The 12,261-nt window shown below is 36.8% G+C and overlaps 1 protein-coding gene across 1 annotated transcript in view; it reads left to right on the top strand.

The window, feature by feature from the left end:
- The window catches only part of OXCT1 (3-oxoacid CoA-transferase 1), a 137,533-nt gene extending 125,852 nt beyond the window's left edge, over positions 1 to 11,681 (top strand). The window contains exons 16-17 of the mRNA XM_078445145.2: positions 4,360 to 4,461; positions 9,187 to 11,681. Of these exons, the coding sequence (XP_078301271.2) occupies positions 4,360 to 4,461; positions 9,187 to 9,240 (156 nt within the window). The 3' untranslated portion in view covers positions 9,241 to 11,681. The remainder of the gene's footprint in view (positions 1 to 4,359; positions 4,462 to 9,186) is intronic.
- The last annotated feature ends 580 nt before the right edge of the window (positions 11,682 to 12,261 follow it).

Raw genomic sequence — 12,261 nt, 5'->3', positions numbered from 1 at the left:
TCTGCTGTATTGGTTGTGATCTTTCCTCTTTCATTCTTGATTTTATTTATTTAGATCCTTTTTCTTTTTGATCAAACTGGCTAGTGATTTATCAATTTTGTTAATTCTTTCAAAGATTCAGTTTCTGGTTTCATTGATCTGTTCTACTGTTTTTTTTTTTGGTTTCGATAGCATTAATTTCTGCTCTAATCTTTATTATCTCCTGTCTTCTGCTGGTTTTGGGTTTTATTTGCTGTTCTTTTTCCAGCTCCTTAAGGTGTAAGGTTAGGTTGTGTATCTGAGATCTTTTCTTCCTTCTTTAGGAAGACCTGGATTGCCATATACTTTCCTCTTATGACTGCCTTTGCTGCGTCCCAGAGGTTTTGGATTGTGGTGTTATCATTTTCATTGGCTTCCGTATACTTTTTAATTTCCTCTTTAACTTCTTGGTTGGCCCATTCATTCCTTAGTAGGATGTTCTTTACTCTCCAAGTATGTGTTACCTTTCCAAATTTTTTCTTGTTTTTGATTTCAGGTTTCATAGCATTGTGGTCTGAAAATATGCATGGTATGATCTCGATCTTTTTGTACTTGCTGAGGGCTGATTTGTGTCCCAGTATGTGGTCTATTCTGGAGAATGTTCGATGTGCACTGGAGAAGAATGTACATTCTGCTGCTTTAGGATGAAATGTTCCGAATATATCTGTTAAATCCATCTGGTCCAGTGTGTTATTCAAAGCCATTGTTTCCTTGTTGATTTTTTGATGAGATCATCTGTCCATTGCTGTGAGTGGGGAGTTGAAGTCTCCTACTATTATAGTATTACTATCAGTGAGTTTCTTTATGTTTGTGATTAATTGATTTCTATATTTGGGTGCTCTCACATTTGGTGCATAAATGTTTACAATTATTAGTTCTTCTTGGTGGATAGACCCGTTAATTATGATGTAATGCCCTACTTCATCTCTTGATACAGTCTTTATTTTAAAGTCTAGATTGTCTGATATAAGTATGGCTACTCTGGGTTTCTTTTGTTGACCATTAGCATGATAGACAGTTCTCCATCCCCTTACTTTCAATCTGAAGGTGTCTTTAGGTCTAAAGTGGGTCTCTTGTAAACAGCATGTAGATGGATCTTGTTTTCTTATCCATTCTGTTACCCTATGTCTTTTGGTTGGAGCATTTAGTCCATTGACATTTAGAGTGAGTACTGAAAGATATGAATTTATTGCCATTATGTTGCTTGTAGAAGCCCTTCAGTGATTTTAGATGGATTAGATTTGCATGTTAGAAAGAATGCTGTAGCTTTTATGCAGAGTAAGGGGAGAAGAGATGAGACAGAGTTCAGTTAGAAGATTCGTTCAGTGATTTAGGCCAGAAGCATCACGGTTCTAAATCACAGGTCAGAAGGAGAGATTCGAGAGACCCAGATGGACTCAACCTAGCTAGATGATGAATTGGACAAGGCTGCTAAGACAGAGGTGCTTCCTAAGTTTTCCTAATGAAGCCCAGACGGTAGGAAGAGACAGAAGAGGAGCAGTGGGAGGCAGTAAAAGATTGGGTTCAGCTTTGACACACCCAGTTGGATATTCTTGAACATGTTAACATCCTGAACGTCCAGTCAGAGATTTCTGATAAACAGAGATGTGGATGTGGAGCTCAGAAGGAAAGTCAGTATTGGACCAAACTTGTGGAAGTCATTAACCTAGTAAAGGATAATTGAAGCCTTTAGTGTAGATGACATTGGATAGATAAAAATGGGCAAAGGGAAAGACAGCTGTGGGAACCCCAAGGAAGGGAACGGTGCACATTTACCCCTGTGGCTCTGTACATAGTAGGTGCTCTAATGCATATTTGTTGAATGACTGAATGAGAATGCGGTGCCATTAGGGCAATAAATGTGTTCAGCCTGCCATTGCAGATATGCCCCTAGAATTCCATTTTCAACTTCTAAAGATATTCCATTAGTTTGCCTTTTGAAAGAGGCTTTGGAGATTTTTGACCCTGATTTCCTAGTTTTGTACTGCTAGAATGAGGTTATGAAAGATGCTTTCTTCGCCAGCAGCTGGGCTATGATTAACTGCTTTATCTATAATGTGGTTTCCATTTTTATTAAGGTTTTGTTTATACTTTATACTGCTAAATGGAAATCTTCCTAAATATTTCAAAAGTAAATTCCCTTCATTTTAATAATAGATGCTTGGCTTTCCAGTATATGACCTTGAGAGCTAATTAGAGTTTGATAAAGGTGTTAAAAGTTTTCTAAAAGCAGTAAGTAGATTTGCCATAGATTTTCTCTCCCTGATCACTGAAGGCTTATATTCATGACACTACAGTTATCTTTTTCCCAAATCCCTTCCCTTCCTGTTCTTAATAATATAATCTAGAGACTCTTTTTTTTTAATTTGTTTCATTTTGATAAATTTACAGTTGTTCATAATGCAGGGAAAAGAAAATCAGTATGAATAATGCTCCAGACACATTTTCTACAAAGCAAAAGTGTCCATTAAAAAAATTTTTTTAATTGTCATTTTGGAATTAAATAAGCTAATGTAGCATACAGACATTCGTAAATGACCATTTTCTTCCTTCTCAAAACACATATTTTTACTGAAAAAACAGGTTTTGTTTTTTTTTAGGAACATAAAAATGTGCAAACAAAAAGGAAGTTTTCTGGAATATTTCCTCTAAAATTTAAATCTTTTCCAGTAAAATCAACCAGGTAATCTGTAAATTCATCAAACATAAACATAGAATTCAGGTATCATGTCCTCTTAATGTTTTGCTCAAGGGGGAAAAATCAGTTAACGGGGAGACTAATAACCATTTTAGGGCTTTGATTTGAGTTCACACACAAGTGACAATAAGTTAAGCTATTAAGGAGAAAGAACATGCATGTATATGGTGCCCCTGCTATGCCTCAGGCATGATTCCAGGTGCCCAGATAATGTTCATTATATTTGTCCTGTATAGCAATCGTGGGAAGTAGGGTTTTTTGACATCCATGTACACATGCAAAGGCAGGTTCACCAAAGATCACTTAGCTAGTGTGTGGCAGAGCCGAAATTCCAGTCCAGCTCGAAAGCCAGGGTTCTTTCCTCTACAGGTTGCTGTGTCTTCATATTAGCCTCCTATCCACTAGAGTGTTTAAAATGGAAATTTTGGGTTTGATTTCCAAACTAGCTGAAAATAAAGATCAACTTGTGAATAATAGTTGAATGTAAGGTCAACCTGGAAGAGGGGAAGGATATGAGGAACATAATTTTTAAGTCAGAGAGAGAGGAAACTAGTAGTGAAAGCCAAGAGAGGGAATAGTGCCTTTTGCTTGTAGATCCAGCAAGTGAAAGAGGGAAGCAGTTTTGGGCTGTTATAGTTAGAGCTGCCCATCCATGGACCATCTAATCTGCCTTGAGACAAGTGAGCCTCCTAGCATCAGAAGCCTCTCAGCAGAGCCGACCATCTCAGAAGAATGGAAGAATTCCTGAGCGGGAGGTTATATTAAATGACTTTGTCAGTCCCTTCCACTCAGGTTGTCATATTGCTAAGTGTAACAAATGGCAGGTATCCTAAGTCAGGTACAACAAGTTGAGTCTTCGTGCTGAGGTCATACTGTACCAATGGGCATTACCATCACCTGGCATTACCAACCACAATGTTGTAAAGGACCATTAAGGTGAGGTTAGCCTTCTCATGCTTGTCCTAAACACGAGCATCTTCATTTGATTTTCATACCAAGGGGGAGATTCTCATGCTGTCCTCTTGGACCTGTGTGTCTTTGCAGGACTTAAAAGGGAAAGTTGTAATATTTACCTGGGGGTGGGGGGGGTTCTTTCAGGATCAGGACAGCTATCCCTTTGTAATTACTCATAACCACTTCGAAGTGCTTTCTTTTATTTCCTGTAACTCTTTACCTAGCAGCATTGATCAGCTCTCCCCCACCATCCTTGTATATTCACCTTCCAAATATCTTCTCCCTCCCTCCCTTTCTTCATTCCTTTTTTCCTTCAAATCATCATTATTCTTCTAACTGAAATTTTGACCAGAAGTGTTAGACCTAACTAAAGGAAAGTAGTTAAACAAAACAAAACAAAACAAACAAAAACCCAAAACTGGTTACAGGAGTAGCATGTGCCATCAGCAGTCAACATTCATTTATCTTCTGACATCAACAGTGCTCCACAACTAATTGCCGATTAGAGAGCTGGCATTTATTCTCACCAAAATATAACCATTAGAGTTGACATTTTCTCATTGCTGATTTTCAGTCTTTTGTCCTCAGTCTTGTCTCTCCTTTAAGAACTTGAGAGGTTGTTTCTATTTTGTGTTGTAAAATTATTACTGTGATGGAAATTGTCATTGTCGTTTTCTTGATTCCGACAGGCTGTGTTTGACGTGGACAACAAGAAAGGACTGACTCTGATTGAACTCTGGGAAGGCCTGACCGTGGATGACATCAAAAAGAGCACTGGGTGTGATTTTGCAGTAAGTGTTTCTGTGAATAAATCCAGCCACTTGTCCTATATCATGAGCTTGATTAATGGGTGTTTACAGGACATGAACCATTAATTTGTGATCATTTTTGGAGTTGACCTTTACAGAGAACAGGAGTGAAGGGAAGGGTGCCTCCAGATGAGAGCAGGTGGGAGCAGGAACGGGCTCTGACTCACGGCCACCCTTTGGCTCAGGAGTCAGAAGCAGGAGGGGGAGGAACCACCAGGGGCTGCTGGAAACAGAAGGTGGAGCTTGAACACAAAGCTACTTTCTGTAAAGTCCCTTGCAAATCTTCTGTTCTTGGGTTACCTATCAGAGCTGTGGCTAGACTCCGTTAACTCCAAGATGTGAGCCACACATGGAGAAATGATGCTCCCTTATTTTTTAATCCACCTATGACTTAGGGCTTTCTCTTTTATTAACTTCGATGCTTGATTATTCCATCCATTGAACATGTTGGAACGTTGAGCTCTGCCACTGAGTTACAGTCACAAAATAGGTATATCCTGCATTTAAAGAAAAACGTAGTGCATAAAAACTCAGACTTACAAAGCACATAATACACCAGAGGAGTATAATTAAAGAAATCCCCAAATCACTTTTCAAAACAAAAATAATATTATAATATAGTCACCCTTTAATGTAAGTGCTTGTTTATAAATCACTGATCACCCATCTAATGGGGGTCGAGAGGATGGTTCAGTCTGTTTGAAGTTAATCAAAATAAAGGAGAAATGTCTCTGAAAAGCTGAAGGAAAAGAATTTCCTTTTCACATACATTTTAAGAAGGGATTTACTAGTTAAAATGAAATAGTTATAATGGGGAAGAAATGTTGCAGCTACCCATCCTGGAGAAAGTAATTTAACAAAACCTATTTGATAAATCAGGCATATATTTCATACACTTCTTCCTTAGGTACTACATGCTTGGCTGGTACCTGTTAATGCATAACAAATTTCTATAAAAACAATTTTGCTGCATAATTCATTATCCACATATAACTGTTTATGGTACTGTCTGAGGGTCTTTGTCTATTAACCTTTTTTGAATTTCCCTTTGGAAAAAAGAAGTCTGTCAGCAATACCTAGCACAAAAAAAAACAAAAAACAACAACAAAAAAATACCCACATCTTTAATTAGCTTTTTAGTAACCTTAGGGAGAATAAATGAGATCTGTTTATACTTTTCACTGTTTAGAGTCCCTTACTTCAGTGGTAGAAGCAAGTAATTCGTCTTACCTATCAGCTGTTCTTTGTATTTTTCCCCATTGTGGGTAAGTTAACCTCTTCTTCATCAGGTAATATTTTCGAATCCACATGATTTTCATTTCTTTGTCACGAAAGAGGATATACAAAGAAAGGACCCTTGTTGTTATCTGCTTTTTTTTTTTTTCCATTTATATAGTTAAGTCAGGATGAAAAAGGTGTTTTAGTGTTTTTGCTTTTTGCTTTTGCTTTTTGCTTTTTGTTTTTTGTTTTTAAGTGCTAGTTTCCCTATGTTGATGCACTGAAAAATATCTCTGTGGTTTCTTATTTAATACCATATCACCCTCTTTCTCTTTTGACACTGACATGTAATCTTATTTCCTCCAAATTAGGCTATTGAGATAAGATGTGAATTTGCATATTAGTGTTGTTGTGAAAATGAAAAGGTGTAGTATCAGCTGAACCATCTCAACAAAAGAGCTAGCTTTTGAGGATCTGATGATCAGTGGCATCTCTTTAGATCCTGATGGGTGAAATCACATGTAGCAGATTGTTTTTCTGTAATGCTAGGGACTAGAATGCTCTAATTAATATGTTCTGTGTAATAGCTGGGTTATCAATAAAATACATACAATAATAAAATTATATTGAGGGTAACATTTCTTTATTTGATAATTCAAATTAAATTAATAATTAAATAATTCAAATTCAAATTTGATAATTCAAATAAAGTGTTTCACATCATAATTTAGAAGATATTCCATGTGGTTATTAATGGATAGGTACCATTTTACACTCTATATAACTTTATACAAGTTAGTCAAAATTCCTTTTTGAGAAAAGGCCCACTCAGTCTTCAATGTATACCTGGAAATAAACATTTTAGAAGGGAATAGTTAGACAACCAGGTTGTTGCATAATAAAGAAAAAAGGGTGAAAACCTAGGTCTGAGTAATTTTGAAAATGTGTTGGCTAACATTTTCTCCTATTAAAGCTGTGACAAGCTAATGAAAATGTCAGATTCCTGTATTTCACTCAGTGTGTTCCTGCCAGTTACTTGATGGGCCAAAGTAGAAAGAAAAGGGAAAAGTGATATGCCATCACTTAAATTGCATTATCTCCAAAGTCTCTTTTTCCACTGAGTAGTTAATTCAAATGGTTATTCATTTCTCTCTTTTCTAATGCATGCTTGTGTTACATAAAATATTTTTTTCTTTACCATATATGTCTGTGGACCTTTTTTGAAACAACATTATTTCCTTCTGTTTTTATTTTTTAATTAGATTTAAAAAAAAATTGAATCCATATTTGAAAATCACATGGTAAAATAAACTTCCAGAGGTAAAATAAACTTCCAGTCAACCATGATTATTTATTGAACACCCATTTGTGTCCCACATTGAGCTATGAAATGTGAATAAAATAGAACAAATTGGTGTAGTTCCTACTCCCAAGGGTCTTGGTCTTATTCTACAGGCAGGAATACATCTAAACCACCATTGGCAAAAATTAAGTAAGAATACAGCTTATTTATATGTTTGCAGTGAAATTTGGAAGAAGCCAGGTGTACATATTCTTTGCTAAGTTGAATAAATTTATACTCCGTATCTATTATGAACTGGCATTATGCCAGAATTAAATTGTATACCATTGGGATTTCAATGGACTGGGAAAACAAATTGTTGGCTTATATTCTACACCTAAATCATATAGTCTTGTGTTACCTGTAGATCACCTTGGCAGGATGATCTGCTTCAGCCTGCATGGGCTTAAAATGTTGATGAGACTGAGCATGCGAACAGGATGAAAAATGGTGATTTAGTAGGTGTTTTTCATTACAAAAATAGGTGGGCCAAGTCAGTCTACATAAAGCTTCATCTCTTTCTTTTTTCATAAGTCAGAGTCCACATTGAGGATATAAATGACATTAAGAGCTCAAAGTAGGGTCAGTATGCCAAGGAAAGTGATCAGATGTTTAGGTTATAAAATTAAGGTGTCCAGTTTCCTTTTAAAGGAAATGCTATAAAGCATCTATTGGAAATGATCTGTTTCCCGAAAAATAGAGTTTCATTTCATTAAATTATTTCTACAGATGCTCTGTTGTTTAAAAAAAGAAAATGGGTTGTTTGTGAGACACACTTTCTAAATACTCAGAGCCCATATGTCTTTTGTTCTTTTCAGTAGAGTTGAAGATCTATGCACATGTGGGCTGTGATTTTTGACTATTTATTATATGTCTATTATTTTGTCTATTGTTATATATCTGCTCTTGGAACTGGCAGGTCTGAATGAGCTGTCATTTATTTTAAGCTGTATACCAAGCCATACCGATCCTTTTTACTCTGATCATGTCATTCTTTTAGTAGAAAAACAGAAAAGGGGGCATTAGCTCTTGACATTGTGAAGAGCTAATTCAGAAACAATTTATAAATGAACTAAAAATATTTAACCTCATCAAAGCCAAATAATTGTCTACTCCTATTGTTAATACTGTTTTAACCTCTATTAAAACCTTTCTTCTAATTCTTTAAAGCTTATTTAATCCATTTATTCATTCATTTTTTCATTAATTTAACAAAATATTAACTGTTTATTCTGGAAGGCTAGGCCCACTTCAGTCGCTTCATTCTTGAAGAGCTCAAAAATCATCTAGATTTTAATATGCCCCCACTGTGCTTTCCATGGGGACTGTTACTTAATAGGACTCCATGGATATTTGCCAGACTGAATGAAGACATCTGTACCTGACATTGCCTTGAAAGATCAGTCAAAATTAAGCCAAATTACTTACATTTAACTTTATTCTTCCACCAGCTCTACCATTAAATGTAGACCTGTCCTCATTTTTCTCTGCTTCAAGTCTTCTAGGAATGCATGTATTGTTCTGTATATTGAACATAAACCTAGTCAACATTTAATATTTTTAATGCTATTACCTCCTTTTTAAAAATAACTTGGAATCTTTTTACTGCCTTCATATCATTTCCATTCTGATTATGATATTTCTGATAAAATTCATCATCGATCATGTATCTCTTCATTAATATGGGCCCAGTTAATCCAAAGACTACATTGTGTCAACGAAATTGGGAATTGACTAGACTTATTTTGAGCATTTTGAGACTTGTGCCTTACTCTGTGTCTCTGTTTTGGGTACTCTCAGAGGCATCAATCTCAGAGCTCAGTGATCCATTCCGAGAGCTTGGTTTTCTGGACCCTTTATCGTCTCTGTCTGTTCCTCCACCCTCTTGCTGTTGCCAGTCTTACTGATGCTTAATTTAGGAACTGTAACGTGCAAGAAGGTTGAGAACTATATACCCACAACATAAACAGGAAAGAGTTTTCTGTCTCGTTGGTTTAGAATGGAAAATAATGAGGAAACTCTAGGTGATGTCTGTGGCAAGGCTGTTTGTTGCCAACATTATTCAGGTTTGGAAATTCAGAAAAGAGATGTTGATGCCATGAGGTTTTGTACAATTTGGTCATTTTTTCTTCTCTTTCTTTTACCAGGTTTCACCAAAACTCATACCAATGCAGCAGATCACAACTTGCAATGTGGAATAGACATTTCTCCCAGGTTGTGTGTTTCTCATTTTAACCACATAGGATTTCATTGAAAGGACATCAGTAATCATAATTGTATATCTAAGAAGCAGTTTTGACTAGTTTTCTTCCAGCATTTTACACTGTAGCAGCCATGTAGTCTTTATTCTCTCTAGTGTGCTATAAAGTTTTAATGAAAGACAGATATATATATATATAATATAAATGATTATCTTACTTGTTTTATGATTGCTTTGAAGGCTTATCTTTACAACTGGTGCTCACATTGGATTTATCTTTACCTTTTGTGATATGTACACAAAATTGTACCAAGATGGGCCCTTAGGAAGACTTTCACTGATGTGCTGTCCCTCCCAACTAAATCTTGACGTATAGAAAAAAAGAATGAGGGAGATAAAGAACTCCACCCAGAGTATACCCAAGGCAGCATTGCACTAGTGCTGAATGATAACATCTGTGTGAATTTTGAGTAGGAGAAATGCTGTCTTAATGATTATGTTTTTCTTTTGGCCTCCTCTGACTTTTCTTTTAGAGCCTCTGATTTTGTGATTGCATCTTGTTTCCCTAAAGCATCCCTTCTCCTCCCACACTTTCTACAACTAAATCGATGTTCAGTAAGGCAAACAGGAACATCTCTGTGTGGGAGAAGTAACTGGTTCATGGGGAGAGACCAGAGTGTGTAGGGTCTGCTGGTGCTGACATCTCACCAACAAGTTGCCTTTATAAACCAAGCAACCATTTGTGCTTTGCCAAAGATGAAGGTTTATTATGAGAAGAGGGCTATAAACCTAACTGATCTAGTCTGTTTTCTCATTTTAAAATAATGTAGTATTTCTGTGTATCCAGAGGGGTCCTTAAGAGGCTTTCTCTATGTGATTGAGGTACAGTGGGCTACTCCTTCAAGACTTCCTTTTAAGCCACAAGGGGCTATGGGATAATTTATCATGAATCCTGTCACAGTGACAACAGAGTTTAAAATATTTTTTTCTTTCTTTTCAGGATCTCTTATTTTTGTTCAGAAAAATTTATTTTTTTAAAAAAAATTTTTAATGTTTTTTTCTGAGAGAGAGAGAGCACAAGCAGAGGAGGGGCAGAGAGAGGGAGACACAGAATCCAAAGCAGCTCCAGGCTCTGAGCTCTCATCACAGAGCCTGACGTGAAGCTCAAGCTCACGAACCGTGAGATCATGACCTGAGCCAAATTCGGATGCTCAGTTGACTGAGCCACCCAGGCACCCCTGTTCAGAAAAGTTTCTAAATATTGAATGCCTTTTTCTACAGAGCACTATTCTTTCTTCTGCCCAGGCTACTTCCTTGAACAAACTACTTTTAATTCAGCTTTATCCAAATAAAGGAAATACTGATAAGTAAATCTAGGCTTTGAAGAGCAGGGAACTTTTAGTGTTAGAAAATAAACATGGTAGGGGTGCCTGGGTGGCTCAGTCAGTTAAGCATCTGACTCTAGATTTCAGCTCAGGTCTTGATCTCGCAGTTCATCAGATCAAGCCCCACATGGGGCTCTGTGCTGACAGCATGGAACCTGCTTAGGAATCTCTCTCGTCTCTCTCTGCCCCTCTCCTGATCACATATGTGTGTCTGTGCGCATGCATGCTCGCTCGCTCGCTCTCTCTCTTCCTCCCTCTCTCTCTCCCTCTCAAATAAACGTAAGAAAAGAAAAGAAACATGGTAGAGTGGGTTTTGTAAGGAAATTTTCCTCAGAAGTATCCTCCCTACCAAATAGTCACCCTGTGGGCATCCCAGGCATCCTAGGTATCAAATGGGAGAAATAGACCGGGTACCCTGAAGACAGGTCAGACAGCTGTTCTCCAGGCAGATGTAGGCATAGTACAGTGCAATATATCATTCCTCTGGCACCAGATATGTATATAGGAATTGATGTGTATTTTTAGGTGATAGTTAGCATCGAAGCTCCCTTTCTGTTTAGGTACAACTACAATTGTGTCATGTATGGTATTAGAGGAGAGAGGCTTTTTTTTGTATCACACTCTCTATCTAAAAGAGTCTTGCTGGCTGCGGGATTGAAAGCATACTGTCCCAATACTGGTAAAAAGGCCTCTTTTTGGAATTTGTGAGGTCCAGAGAATAATACATATCTTAGAATTATAATTTGGTAAAATGTATGTTATTGACAGTTGCTATATTTGCAGACTTAGTTGCTTATTATTCTATTTCATTACTTTAAGATAATGTGATTCTAAGAGTGTCCCCAACTTTGAATGGTAAAACCTAAGTAGATGACTTTATATTCTTGATTAAAGGGTGCCATGGATAAAAACACAATAAGAAATACAGTAAATATCCTGAATTGATATAGATCAGTGTGATTGTCTTCTTTCTTGTTTGGGAATGGTGTGACCAATCATGGGAATAATACACTAGAGATTGGTGGAAAGACCAACAATAAATAGTTTATATACTTTATGGCTTCTAATCAAGTTGTTGCTTTTCTTTCTATCTTACCAAAGAGCAAATACTGTTTTTTATGAAAGAACAAATGAAATTTTTACCTAAATGAATTCTGATTTTACTCCTTGTCAGAACCAGTCATTTATCTATAAATATGGATTACCAGGCTTCATGTATTAATATGTATTTTTTTGCTTTTATCTTACATTCTTTTAGGACATATATTAATGAATGAATTAATTAATTAATTAATTAATTAGCTTCCCAGTGGCATGTTGAGTTTGCTTGCATTTTGAAGTGGCTCTAGTATAGTCTGCCCAGCATCTGTGTTGTTCCTCTGGTGACAGACTCATGCCCTGGCCAAGGGGTTGGGTGTGTGCCCAGAAAATGCCTGTTTTGATAGCTCTTCTTTGTCCATAGTGTTCATACGCTGCGGCGGGGGGGTGGGGGGGGTGGGCGGGGGTGTGCTATGAGCCAGGATATACCAGTAAGGTCATTTCTCCCATGTGCAAAAACTGGAGATAAAAGAGAAGCTAATTTTCCTATTCCTTTCTGGTCACTAAGCCATAAGAATGTGAGTCTGGCACCAACACCC

The sequence above is a fragment of the Panthera onca genome, chromosome A1, assembly GCF_046562875.1.
Source record: "Panthera onca isolate mPanOnc1 chromosome A1, mPanOnc1 haplotype 2, whole genome shotgun sequence".
Taxonomy (NCBI): domain Eukaryota; kingdom Metazoa; phylum Chordata; class Mammalia; order Carnivora; family Felidae; genus Panthera; species Panthera onca.
The sequence above is the reverse complement of the archived record's forward strand: the minus strand, read 5'-3'. Positions and strand labels throughout refer to the sequence as shown.